The sequence below is a fragment of the Linepithema humile genome, chromosome 1, assembly GCF_040581485.1.
Source record: "Linepithema humile isolate Giens D197 chromosome 1, Lhum_UNIL_v1.0, whole genome shotgun sequence".
Lineage (NCBI taxonomy): Eukaryota > Metazoa > Arthropoda > Insecta > Hymenoptera > Formicidae > Linepithema > Linepithema humile.
The window spans coordinates 2,104,023-2,116,713 of record NC_090128.1 but is presented as its reverse complement, the minus strand read 5'-3'; the positions used below and the strand labels follow the sequence as shown (position 1 = coordinate 2,116,713).

Below are 12,691 nucleotides of genomic sequence, written 5' to 3'. Positions count from 1 at the left end.
GAAAAGATGTAGCAACATAAAAATAAATTATCTGATATTTATGAACATCACACTTAACGCACAACAATTGTCCATAAAATTTTGCATGGAGGAAATGTTTTTTAAATCCATAAATGCAATATCAAAACACCACATTAATAATTTAAAGTCGCGATTTGTTAAGTCTGCGATTTGTGATCTAGATAAACACATTTATTTGCAAACAAAATTTACAACAAAGAAATAATTAATTTGTTGTGTAGACTCGTCCACTGCCACGCATCTGCAATAATATAAAGAACAGTAACAAAATTTCTCTTTTACAACAAGAATAAAACATGTAAAAATTAATGGCAAAAGATTTAAAAAATTAATTTTTCTTCTTCCTGAAAATAAAAAATAATTCCAGTTTTTAATAAGAAAAAATGTAAAAAATAATATACTTATTCTTAACATGCAATTTAGGAATCGTTTTATTGACCAAACTTCTTAAAATTTTTTGCTTTTTAAATTGAAAGCAATTTAAAATTTATTTAAACGTTAAAAAATCTAAAAATGATTAATAATCAATATAACTTGATAAATCAATAATAATATTGCATATATCGCTCTCTTTATTATCATCTTTATTTACAAAAATCAAATTCTTCGTCAACAATTGAGTCGCCTAAAAACAAGCCGGTGGAAGCTTCGATTAGCTTCGCTGTCCGAAAGAATTCTTGATATCCAAAACATAGACCGTGGCGTTCTTGTGCTTCCTGGTGATGTGCTTGCTCACGTCGGCTTTAACTTTGCAGCAATACGTGCAGTAGGGACACTTGAAGCGCGGCAGAAGGCCGCACTCGTATCTGAGATGCCTCGACAGATTTCCCTTCCAATTGAAGGACTTGTTGCAATTGGAATTAGGACAACTGTAGATTCCGCGTTGCCGCCATTGCTTGTCCTTCTGAGCCGAATCCGACCAACGCAATGTTCGCACGAACAAGTCTGAAATGAACAAGCGTGTTCCTGTGAGCCAAATAATTCATAATTCGCGCTGAATGAAAAAAGACCGTACGAGATAACTCCAAGATAACAAAGTTATAAGATTAATCCGGATCTTTGTAAATGTTGTTTTATCAACTCGACATAAGACACACAGATCTAATAAAATCTGTAAAAAAATTATCCTTATACTTGACATGAAGATCGCAATAGATATTTGAAGCGGAGCTCTTTGCCGCACTCATTTGTACGGATGTCTACTCAAAGTGTTTTTCCGAAAAATAGTCTGGAATTAGGAAACTTCTTGCAATTAGCTGTCGCCTCTTGCTGTAGAAATACGAGAAATAAGAATCTGTAACACAGAAACAATTTTATCCGGTTAATTGAAGCGAATGTGTAGAAACGCGTCGGCTCAAATATTAGTTCACGAGTTTCCAAAAAGGTAAAACTCATGTGTGAAAGTAGCAAAATTGAACAAATGCTTATCGAATGATAAACGAGTGCCCAAAATGTTATTACATTGATTCGATCAAGTACAAAAATTTAAAAGAGATTTTCTTGAAATAATTGATATGAAATTTATTGTAATATTTTGTTCAATCGCTGCAAGAATAAAAAAAATAAAACTACAATAAGAAACTAATTGAATTTAAAATGTTTGATAAATTTATGAAACAATCACATGCAATATAAATAACGAAATAGTTTATTTTAGAAAATGATGTGCTTGTAACGATGCAATCTTAAAACACACCTTTAAATAAAACAATATATCTTGATTTAAAAATTGTATAATACAGAGGGAGCACATGAAAGTAAGTTACAAATTGTTACTGTTTCTTTTCATGAGACATTGTTAACATTACAACCTTTATTACGAAACACTTTTCACGCAGTACTGTACAGAATTATTTACACAATTTTCTTCTAATATACTTTTCGCACGATAAAACAAAAAACCATGCAAGTGAGAAACAAGTGCTGCGGTTTTGAACGTAACTCATGATTTTAGATGCAAAAAAATCGTTCCTTATCTCTAACGCAATTAGTGCAGAATGCACTAATTTTTGTCTGGCAAAAGTTGTCGACCAAAGCATTTCGAAGTTGAAAGCATTTTGAAAGTCACGGTGTGCGCTGAAAGAGAATTAAGATTGCTCGGATAATTTGTATGCAGATCTTGTGTTTGTAATATTTCTAATGGAAAACTAGAAACACCTGAAGAAACGGCTCTTTCCTGCGCAGATGTTGCCTCGGAGCGTACTTACGGAGAAAAAAAACTTGAGCAGTTAGAACATGTAAAATTCTTGTAACAAGTATATTTTTTGTATAATTCCACCCATGAGAATCTGCGAATACAAAGGCGAGATTATCCTTCCACTTGAAACCACGGTGACACAGAATCGTAGAGCTAAATAATATAATGAAGCAACGAAAGAACAAAAAAATTAAAAAAAAAACTACGAGCTTTCGTTGGCTGTGGTGCAATGTAACTTGCATGTGTGAAAATAAAACAGTTGATGTCACAGCTCACGATGTCGTTGTATGCGATTGTATGTGAAATTGAATACTAATTGGATTTCGAGCGAAGAAGATCGATGCGGAGCTCCATGTTGTGGATCTTGCGCGAGTGCCTGTAAACATCGGTGAGCCATCTGGAGCGATACGCGCAATAGGGACATCGGAATCGCGGTTCTTGGCGGCATCCGTATCGGAGGTGCCTCTGCAAGTTGTTCTTCCAGTTGAAGCTGCTGCTGCAATTCGGGCACAGAAACTTGCCTTTCTGCGACAGCCCGCACATTTTGCGCAAAGCGACATCTGAAAAACAATAAAAGAATCTCGGTCAATCGATCGCTGGAACAGCCTGCTAATGCGACTCACTAAAATTATCAGAGAGCGAACGTCGTTCCGCCGAGAATGCTGAGAAAGATACCGAATCGAGCGATTTGCGTATCTTACAACATCACATTCATCACTGTCATTATTGCATTTATCCTACAAAATAAGATATTTCCGCTGTAAATGTGTTTCGTAAAACGAAGCTAATAAATAATAGATAATAGATATCCTACGGTGTCCAATACAATCGGTGCATTGTTTTGAATGAGAAAACTTGTTAATGAGAAAAGACACAATTGTATCAGATTCGTGAAATATGAGAGACAAAGAAGAAGGAACAGAGAAGAAGTACGAATAATTATATATTTTCAATATAATTTACTTATATATATATATATAAAATTTTACGAGAAAAGGCTGCCAGCGTGTTCATAAGAATTTCAGAAAAGAAAAAGTTAAACACAAAAAACAGTAAAGAACTTTAAAACGATCCAACAAAGTAACCTCAACCGAACAATCTACTAACCCTGGAATTACAGGAATGTTAAGAAATGTGGAGCGTAGTGAGAATAGAAACAGAAAAGTGCGTGATGCAGCGTCATAAAACCAGAGTGAGTGCGCTTACTTTGCAAAATCTTTATTCATATCACTGGAAAAATAAATAAAAGTACAAACGATGGAGATGAATGTCAATTTCGTCAATTGATACCAGTGTCGATGCAACGAACATCAATGCCTTGGTGTCGTTTACGCACGTGCTTATAAACGTCGGAAGTCCATCGCGAGCGGAAATCGCAAGACGGACACTTGAAGCGAGGATTCTGCTGACACTCGTAACGTAGATGCCGCGTCAGGGAGCCGCGATGGGTAAAGGAGCTGCCACAGTTGTTGGGACAAAGAAACTGTTTGGGTGGTCCGTGGTTACGGTTTCTCCGCCAGTGACGGTGTTCCAGAGGGGAAAACCAGATATAAGGATTGAAGCCTGTAACAAAAAACCCATTACTGATAATACGTCGCTAATCATCGCTGTTAAGCGTGCGTTATTTATGTTACGCCTTTAACCTGTGCTCGCTATGAACGCCTATGAATGCCTATGAACGGCAATGAGTGCTATGCCTTCAACCTATATAAATTGAGATAAAATTACATGAATTATTTTAATAAGATACTTGTGAGGTCTCGCAGAATTTAAACTCTGCTTTCAATTATGCAAAAAATGAATAAATAACTAGAATAAGTTTAATGCGATAATCTTTCTCTTACGTTTGCGCCTGTTAACATCGCAAGCATTGAATATTTTTTTTTAGATAACTAATAAAAATAATTAACGTCAAATTTAAAAAATTAGTCCAACAAAATGTAGTCTCTAAAAACTGCCATTGAGCCAACTTTTCTATGTCGACATTGTAGTTCAGCGCATTCATATTTTCGCGTTTTGCCATGCAATAACTTTCTAAATTTATTATTTTTTACGCATTTGGATATTCATCTGCAACACGCTACACAACTATATATATATATATATATATATATTATATATAGTATATGTATATAAATTTTATCTTTATACATAAAAATAAGACACTGAGATAAAATGACGATATTTTAACACATAATAATTTATTTTTCTGATCAATAATATATTTCAGTAGTTACAAGATTTGTGTTTCGGACAAACTTGTAGTCAACTAACAGTAGACCATTTCTATCACACTCTGCAAAAATAAAATAAAACATTGCACAAAATGCGCCTGATAAATATCATTTGTCTGGTAATAAATACATTTTATAACTAAATAGTATCTTAAGGTGGTTCGAGCGTGACAATAAAAGCAATGTTCTTGTGAATAAAAGATTAAGAAATTCTCATTTATACACACGAAATTTTTTAACTATGGTTGCCCGAAATACTATAATCTAATATGTATATTAAACTATACACGATACATTGTCGTAAATGTGAATGTATTGAATTATTTATAAATTTCTAATCTATAAGATAAAGTATTATGAGCGTATATTCTATCCGTAATTGTGATTTTTTTTTATATTATTAAGTATAAAATATGTCGACGCGAAAGAGAGACATAACGGAAGATGGATTAACATTATATTAACCTCGTACATCGCAACAATGCAGTATTGTCATATTGTTATATCAGTGCTTCATCGCTAAGTAGTGTAATAAAAATCTTCAAATTTTTAACTTTAATTTCTCAATAATTAACAAGTAAACTATTGTAATTTTTTTTCTAAAAGCTTCACTATGAATTCATTTGTCATTAACTAGTTTTTATCAAAATTGTAAAAAGTTTTTTTATTGCAGCACAATTAACATCGACTTTTGTCATAAGACTCTGTGTAAAAGTTTCTTACTTTGAAGTCAAATATGTCAGTAATTAATAAGTCAATATCGTTAAAATTGTGAAATTACATTTATGAAATCTTAAGTACAAATGATAGAAATTTAATTAATTTCTTAAGAAAATTAATTTACGCTCAAACCACCTTAAAATATCCTACTTTGCGAAAACATCACATATTAATTAAAAATTCAGTCTATACCAATAAAATTAATCACATTACATTACCAAAAACTGTCAAATAAATAAAAAATATGCCGTACGAGCGTGAAAAATATAATGATGCAAATTGATTTGCACGTTCGTAAAACTACAAAATGTATAATATAACCCACTAAAAAATATGTTGCAAACAACCTTTTATCGATCAACTAATCGATATCACACTTTAAACATCTTATAGCTGCCTTATTCAAAACGGACAATTTTTCTCATGTTAAACCCACTTCGTAAGACTTCAACGCACAATAGAGAAAATATTAGGAATAGGAATAAATATTAAATATTAGGAATAAGAAATTAGAATTATTTCATTTGAAAACAAGAAAATGAAATAGTAGTTTAACGCATCATAAGTTAAGAAATAAGAATTAGGAATAATTAACCTATTCCGTTTCCTTGTTTGAAGTGAAATAATTCCAAATTCCTCTTCCTAATATTTAACATTTATTCCTATTCCTAATATTTTTTCTATCGTGCGTTTGGCCTAATGAGCTTAAATTAATGCTTGCCAAGCTTCGTGGCGTTCATTTCGATTGATTATCGTGCTTATTGCACACGTCGAGAACGTAGATCCGCTGACCGGGATGCAGCCTGCGTATGTGAGATCTGACGTTCGAGGAGTGCTTCGTGCGGTACGCGCAGTAAGGACAGTTGAACCTCGGCAACTGGCCGCACTGGAACTTGAGATGATTATACAGATTGTTCTTGCGCGTGAACACGTGGCCACACTTGTGGCAGGGGTAACTCCTCTTCTGGTGCGTCTCATCGGAATTGCAGACGCACTGGCGAGTCGATTGCGCGTAATATCCTTGCATGATGACCGGTAGAATCTCTGAGAACAGAAAATGTCACAGCGTAATTCTTTGCGCGCACTCGGAGATCTAGATATACCTAGGGTGAAAACTTGAAAACGTAATTTAAACAACATCTCGCGGCTCCTTGCATCGGAGACAACACGCAGCAAAGCACGTTCAACAGATACATTAACGCTTCGCGATTGAATTCTTCTTAAGTTATCCTTAAATGATACATTTGATACATCTAGAATACCTTATCAGTCGCTTCACGGCGGGGATTAAATAATTAATAAATCTAGATAAGAATTATTATCATTGCACGCGTCACTAAAACACATGAAAAAGTTTTTTGATTTATCTATTTCTTCTTCCGCTGCAAATAACTGATTACGGTCACACATAAAAGGATGAAAGTAATGAAGCTACAAGCTTTGTGAAATGGTGATTTATTAGTGTATGATGGCACTTTAGTCAGATTTATACACAAGAAGACACAAAAGAATTCGAAATACTAATCTTTCGGTAATAAAATTTCGACACTAAAATACAATTTTCTTATCATTATGAAAAATTCTATTCTTCAAAATACTATATAGATTTTTTTTGTCATCGATAAATATATCTTTGAATGTCTCTTACCTTGTTGAATCTGATTAAAATCATAGAACATTTTATTTCGCAAATAAGTGTTCTTTCGTCAGCATTCATACAAATAAAGATTAATACAAATTTTACTTCTCTAAGCGAATTTAAAGCACAAAAAGGTTATGTATAAAATATAAATGTATTCTAACACATATAAATATATTCATTTCTACTTTTCAAACATAAAATTATGTATGCTTATTTTAACAAAATACAAAACGCACAACAATCTTAAAATAATAAATCGCTTTAAAAACGTAAACATAGTAATCCGCACAGAGACCCGTATTTAATCTGCCACTATTGGCCCGAAATTGGCGTGTAACAGGCCAATGCCGTGTCTTTTGTAAGCTCGAATACGGGTAAGATGTACTTCGTAAATAGCTTACTTTATCAGTCACGAGAGGTAGACGGTTACAAATACAACATATAGACGCTTACAAATAGTAAACGAATCAAACGTAAAATAATTATGGAATTGGAGCTGAGGAAAATTCAGAAGTACTGCGGAACGTCGCTCTTGAGCACATCCACCACGCAGACCTTACAGCCGGGATGTTTACGGCGTACGTGAGCGCGCACATTCGACGGATGCTTAGTCCTGAAGGAGCAGTAAGGGCAATTGTATCGCGGCGGCTGACAGCACTCGATCCTCTGGTGATACTGAAGATTGTGCTTCATGCTGAACACGCTGCTGCACTTGTCGCAGGGAAACTTCTTCGCGCTTTGCACACTATTCGCGCCTGACGCTCGCGGTCCCCGTTTATGCTCTTCCCGCCATTGCATCACCATCAACATAGAGGCTGCAAAAAAAACATAGGACATTCCTGTCATCCTTAGAATCCATCGCGATTGTCTCCGCAATCGAATCTCTACTCTGACTTTGTGTCCGATTCAGTTGTTTAGAGTGTTAAAAAAAAAAAGGGAGAAAGAAAAAGAAAGAAACGTATGAGAAACCTCTTCGGACACCTCGCGGTGCGATTAATCTGTGACGCGACAAAGAGAATATTAAATCCCGATGTTAAATTCTTGAATCATGCGAAAATACACGTCTCGCTGTATTAACAAAGCAGGCGACGACGGATTTGTTCCCGAATCTTATTTCAACGCACACGCAGACAGATGCGAGGAGATGCATGCACACAGAAGGAGGTATTTTCTCAGGACTACCGACAAAAATCCTTCAAATGGAAAGATTTCTTTATTCCGGGAACTCGCTGACAAATCGCTTGTTCATATGTGCGTCGTGCCGCCGCTGCTGATGCTGCTGCTGCTCGTCGAAGACGTCGCCGCGTTGCTGCCCGTCGAAGACATCAATGACGTAGACCGCGCGATCCGGGTGCTTCCTGCGCACGTGGGCCCTCACATTCGACGTGTGTTTCGTCCGATACGGACAGTACGGACAGTTGAATCGCGGCAATTGACCGCACGCGTACTTCAGGTGGTGCTGGAGATTGTAACTCCAGTTGAAGGACCTGCCGCAGTTGGGGCAGAGACATAACTTCCTGCCGTATCTACGTTCCGTCAGATACTTGCCTTCTGAAAAATTCAGACGTCGCGTTAGCCGCCAGTTGTAACGCGAATATAACGATATAGGGTCGGCAATAGCGGCGTAATTACGGACGAGAACACAAGAGATTTATTATTTGAATAACAGTGAGAATGTGCACCGACGTGTAATAACGACACTTAAGAATGATCAACAGAGAATATTAAAAATTCGACCAAATGATAACTCGGTGTTAATCGACCATGCTTGACTCCAAAATAAATCGTTTATTAAACTTGTCTATGTTTATTGTAATAAAAAATTGGCAGATCTTTACAAAAGGATGGTATAATATGTAATTAAAAGCAATCTTGCTCAGATGTAATATCTCATATGTGCCGGTGATTATGAAAGTGGACTAAATCGTACATTTTGATAACTATTTGTCTTGAGATATTTCGATTTTATAGATTGATGTAACACAAAATAGGTGAAAGAAGTTTTTACTTAATCCACTTTCATAATGTATGTATATTAATATAATATAAATATTAATATGTACATTCATTAATCAGCACAAGAAAACATTGCTTTTTCTATTAATATAATTTGCTTGATTTAATCAAGCTGCCCAGCTGTTTAATCTAATTTTTGATTTGAACTATTTTCTAAATATCGCATTTTGTGTCTTAATACTATCATATATTGATTTTAATCTATCGTTATCCGCGTTCGAATAATTGAGCATATATTTGCGATCTTGTAAATACTATGCGAAAATATCATAATGACGCCTCCATTCGACGATCAGCCTCTAAAAACACGGAGAATTTTCGACTACAGAAATCAGTTTTGTCGCGCATCGTTTCCATTCTTCTCATTACGAACGCGTGGCGATGAATGGGCTAGCGTTGATTTTACAATGCGAACCTACATCGATAGCATACACTCGGCAGTTGGGATGCTTTCTGCGCACGTGTGCACGCGTGTTCGATATGTGTTTGGCGCGGTAGACGCAGTAAGGACAGCAGAATCTCGGCAACTGGCCGCACTCGAATTTCATGTGATAACACAGATTATGTTTACGAGTGAAAACACTCGAACACTTGGGACAGGGAAACTTCTTCAGGTAGTTGTCGTCGGCGACAGTTTGATGGTACGCTGGATACTGGTTTCTCGCCGGCGCAAAATCGCAAAGCACAGGCAGCATGTAGTCTGAAACAAGTGCGAAAGAAACGTCCCGTCAGAAATCGTGATCAGCTCCGTGACAATTCGGTTCGCGGGATTCGCAAAGATCCCATTGCGATTCGATGATGAATACGCGGGCATTTTTTTTTTTTTTTTTTAGAGATAACGTCACAGAATTCTGCCGAATCGATCAAGATCGGGTTTCGAGGTCGGAAAGTTTCAGCGTTTTGTTCTGTGTTAGAGATACATTTATTTAATGTCGAATAAATATATTATTGCAATTAAATATTTGTATGCTTTTCTTATCGCAACTAAACACGCAAGCGCAATTCTTTTTTCTTTTATTTTAATATTATATCACCATTATTATCACAATTTACAGCAATATATACAGCATTATTTAACAAGTCCTTATTCAAGTGTAAAAATTAGTTAAACTTGTGATTAGATTATTACATAAATGTAAAATAATTCGAAAATAAACAATCGGATCGCATTTCGAACGAACATTTATATTAAACCAGGAGAGAGTTGCGTCTAACAAAGTCCAGAAAGGATTTAAAAGAAAAATTTGGAAATGTATCATAATTCAAAAAAGAATATTTTCTATAAAACACAAAGAAATACCTGCACTAACCACAAGCCGTATAAATTATGTATAAAAATTAATGTTTAAGCAAAAGAACTTTGAATGAAAATCTTTCCACGCCTTTCTTAAGATAGGATCTATAAACATTCTAGCAATTCTGCTTCGCAGTAATTTTTTGGTCCTTCAAATACGCTATAAATGCAAATTTTTATTTAAAATCGAAATTAAAAACTTATTTAATTAGAAGCTGCAATAAATCGACACTTTCCGATCTCAATATGCTAGCACGCGGAAATCTACAGAAGGAATCACACAGAAGGATTTCAGAACGTTTAAAAGAATGAAGATATTGAAATTCAATAATGACGATTTATTTGGTACACGTAAAACATACGTGGTATGTACGCATAATAATTTGTGCAATACACAAAAAAATTTTGCTATACGCATCGACACATTTTTTAGAGATATATAAAATAACCAAATCAATTCTGAAGATACACGAGAAAGCTCATGCGGTTCCTTTTTATAACATTTCCAATAAATTGTATAATGTAAATATTTAAATATTTGAAGAAAATATATTTAAAAATTAATAATACTGAACTGTCACATTGATTTGGTCCGCAAACTCATGCAAAGTCAATCAATGAATCTATATAAATATTGTCATGTTAATTCATACAATTTCTATGCTATAATATAAAGTTCTTCCACAGCACAGAATTAAGAACTTAATATAAGTTCCAAAGTCGTGTAATGAACATCAAGTGGGAAAAGCTATATCTAAAGACAATCCACAACAAAACGCCATGGTGCGATTGCAAACATTAAAAGAATATGTAGATATATTAATTTCTACTGATCGCAATGTCATTTCTTTGGAAATAAACAATGAGATAATAAACAAATTAGTATAATATAAGCAATAATTATTAAGCTTCAAGATGCTGACAAGTGACTGATTCTTTATCATATAATCGTGCAATTCGCATCGGTGACTCGTATAATATTGAAAAAATTCACATTCTTTTATGCTATTTATACAATGATTCCTCCACACAACAAAAGCGCGAAAATCTTTGCGGGTAAATAAATCTATAAAATAATAATTCTATAGAAATACAAAAACAGCGGCAACATTGTATTGAACATTAAGGTTTATTAAAGTTATTTACGACGACTGAAATGGCGATATTGCACTGGCTGATATAAAAAAATTCACAATCTTTTACATTATTTACACAATAATTTCTCCACACAATAAAAGCACGAAAATCCTGCGGGTAAAAGCCTCTTTTTACAACGCCCCGCGACCGATCGTTAGTGTAGAAGATAACGATTCGCTATATTCCCTAACAACAACAAATATTTGTAACTTTATTTACAAAAATTTTTAGCTAGTATCCGTAATCACGTACGGTATCACCGCGACTGGCTACGGCCGAAACCGCGTGGACTAGAGAAAAGTCACTATTTGGCACCGATCTTCCATCGCACACAATATTGTCCTTCGATAAATCATTATGCGCTCTTCAAGACGAGAGAGAGATGCGCGTGTCTATCTTCCGCGCTCGCAGTTTAATTCTTCGGGTCGATTGAGCGAATTTCAATATGCGAGTCGCATACGGTGGACGTGGATGGAACAACCCCGGGATGTTCTGCGTCCCTGAAAAACAGAAAACACATCCGTGTCCATGATGCAGCGAAATCTGCATTCGCGCGAGTCTCCGAGCTTACGTTATTACGGTATTCTTCCTCGCATAATCGTGAACAATACCGAATATCATTAATAACGAAAGAATATAGTCTTCGATCTCTACCGTTCTTCCCAGCTGCGGCGCCGCGACGGGAGGAGGAGCATCTTCACGTGACGTCCAGCGTTGCGTTTCGTGCGTGTCGGCGTGCGAGGCGACGAGTCGGCATCTCTGCCCCTCAGTCGTTCATCGCCGCGAGGGACGACGCCGGTCTTCCTGGACGACACCTCGTCTCAGAGATCGCGCTGCTGCTGCAGCTTGCACAGGTCGATCGTGTACAGATCCCGACCGGGATGGCACTTGCGCACGTGTCGGCGCGCGTTCGAGATGTGCTTGGCGATATAAGAACAGTATGGGCACTGGAATCGCGGATTCTGGCCGCACTCGAATTTCTGATGGTAAGTAAGGCCGCCCTTGTGACTGAAGACGCTGCTGCACTTCGGGCAGGGGAACCGCTTGCCCAGCGACTTCACGCCCGCGCCCGTCCCCATCGTCGTCGTCGTCGTCGTCGTCGTCGTCGTCACCGCCGTCGACGGATACGAGTGAAGAACATAGCTTCGCGTGACGAGCGGTATTCGCGGTTGGTAAATACAGTAGCTCAGGCCTGAAACACAAAAAAGACGCGCCGCTCGCGTCAAAGCTCTTTGTATCGCAACCGACGTGTCCGATACAGAGAAATGATAACGGTGGAGCAGGTGAGGGGGGGGGAGGAGACGATCGATGATTTACGATTTGTGCGTGTTAAGCTTTCCTCGACTGATTATACAGAGTATCGTGATAAGCGAGGGTGTGTGATCTTCATGCGTAGAGAGACTGTCGACGCGGCCGAGCCTCCGCACGTT

The 12,691-nt window shown here is 36.6% G+C and overlaps 1 protein-coding gene across 42 annotated transcripts in view; it reads right to left on the bottom strand.

Annotated features, from left to right (window-relative positions):
- Window positions 1-12,691, bottom strand: part of lola (longitudinals lacking) — a 205,232-nt gene that overhangs the window by 152,382 nt on the left and 40,159 nt on the right. Inside the window, exon 7 of one of the 42 annotated variants that reach the window (XM_067348284.1) lies at window positions 568-966. The exons of 39 other annotated variants lie outside the window; for them this stretch is intronic. In XM_067348284.1, coding sequence (XP_067204385.1) covers window positions 674-966 — 293 coding nt within the window. In that variant the 3' untranslated portion in view covers window positions 568-673. Of the gene's footprint in view, window positions 1-567; window positions 967-1,858; window positions 2,779-8,598; window positions 9,531-12,691 lie in introns of those variants that run through there. 2 more of the 42 variants (XM_067348297.1, XM_012370565.2) reach the window with 2 other exon arrangements.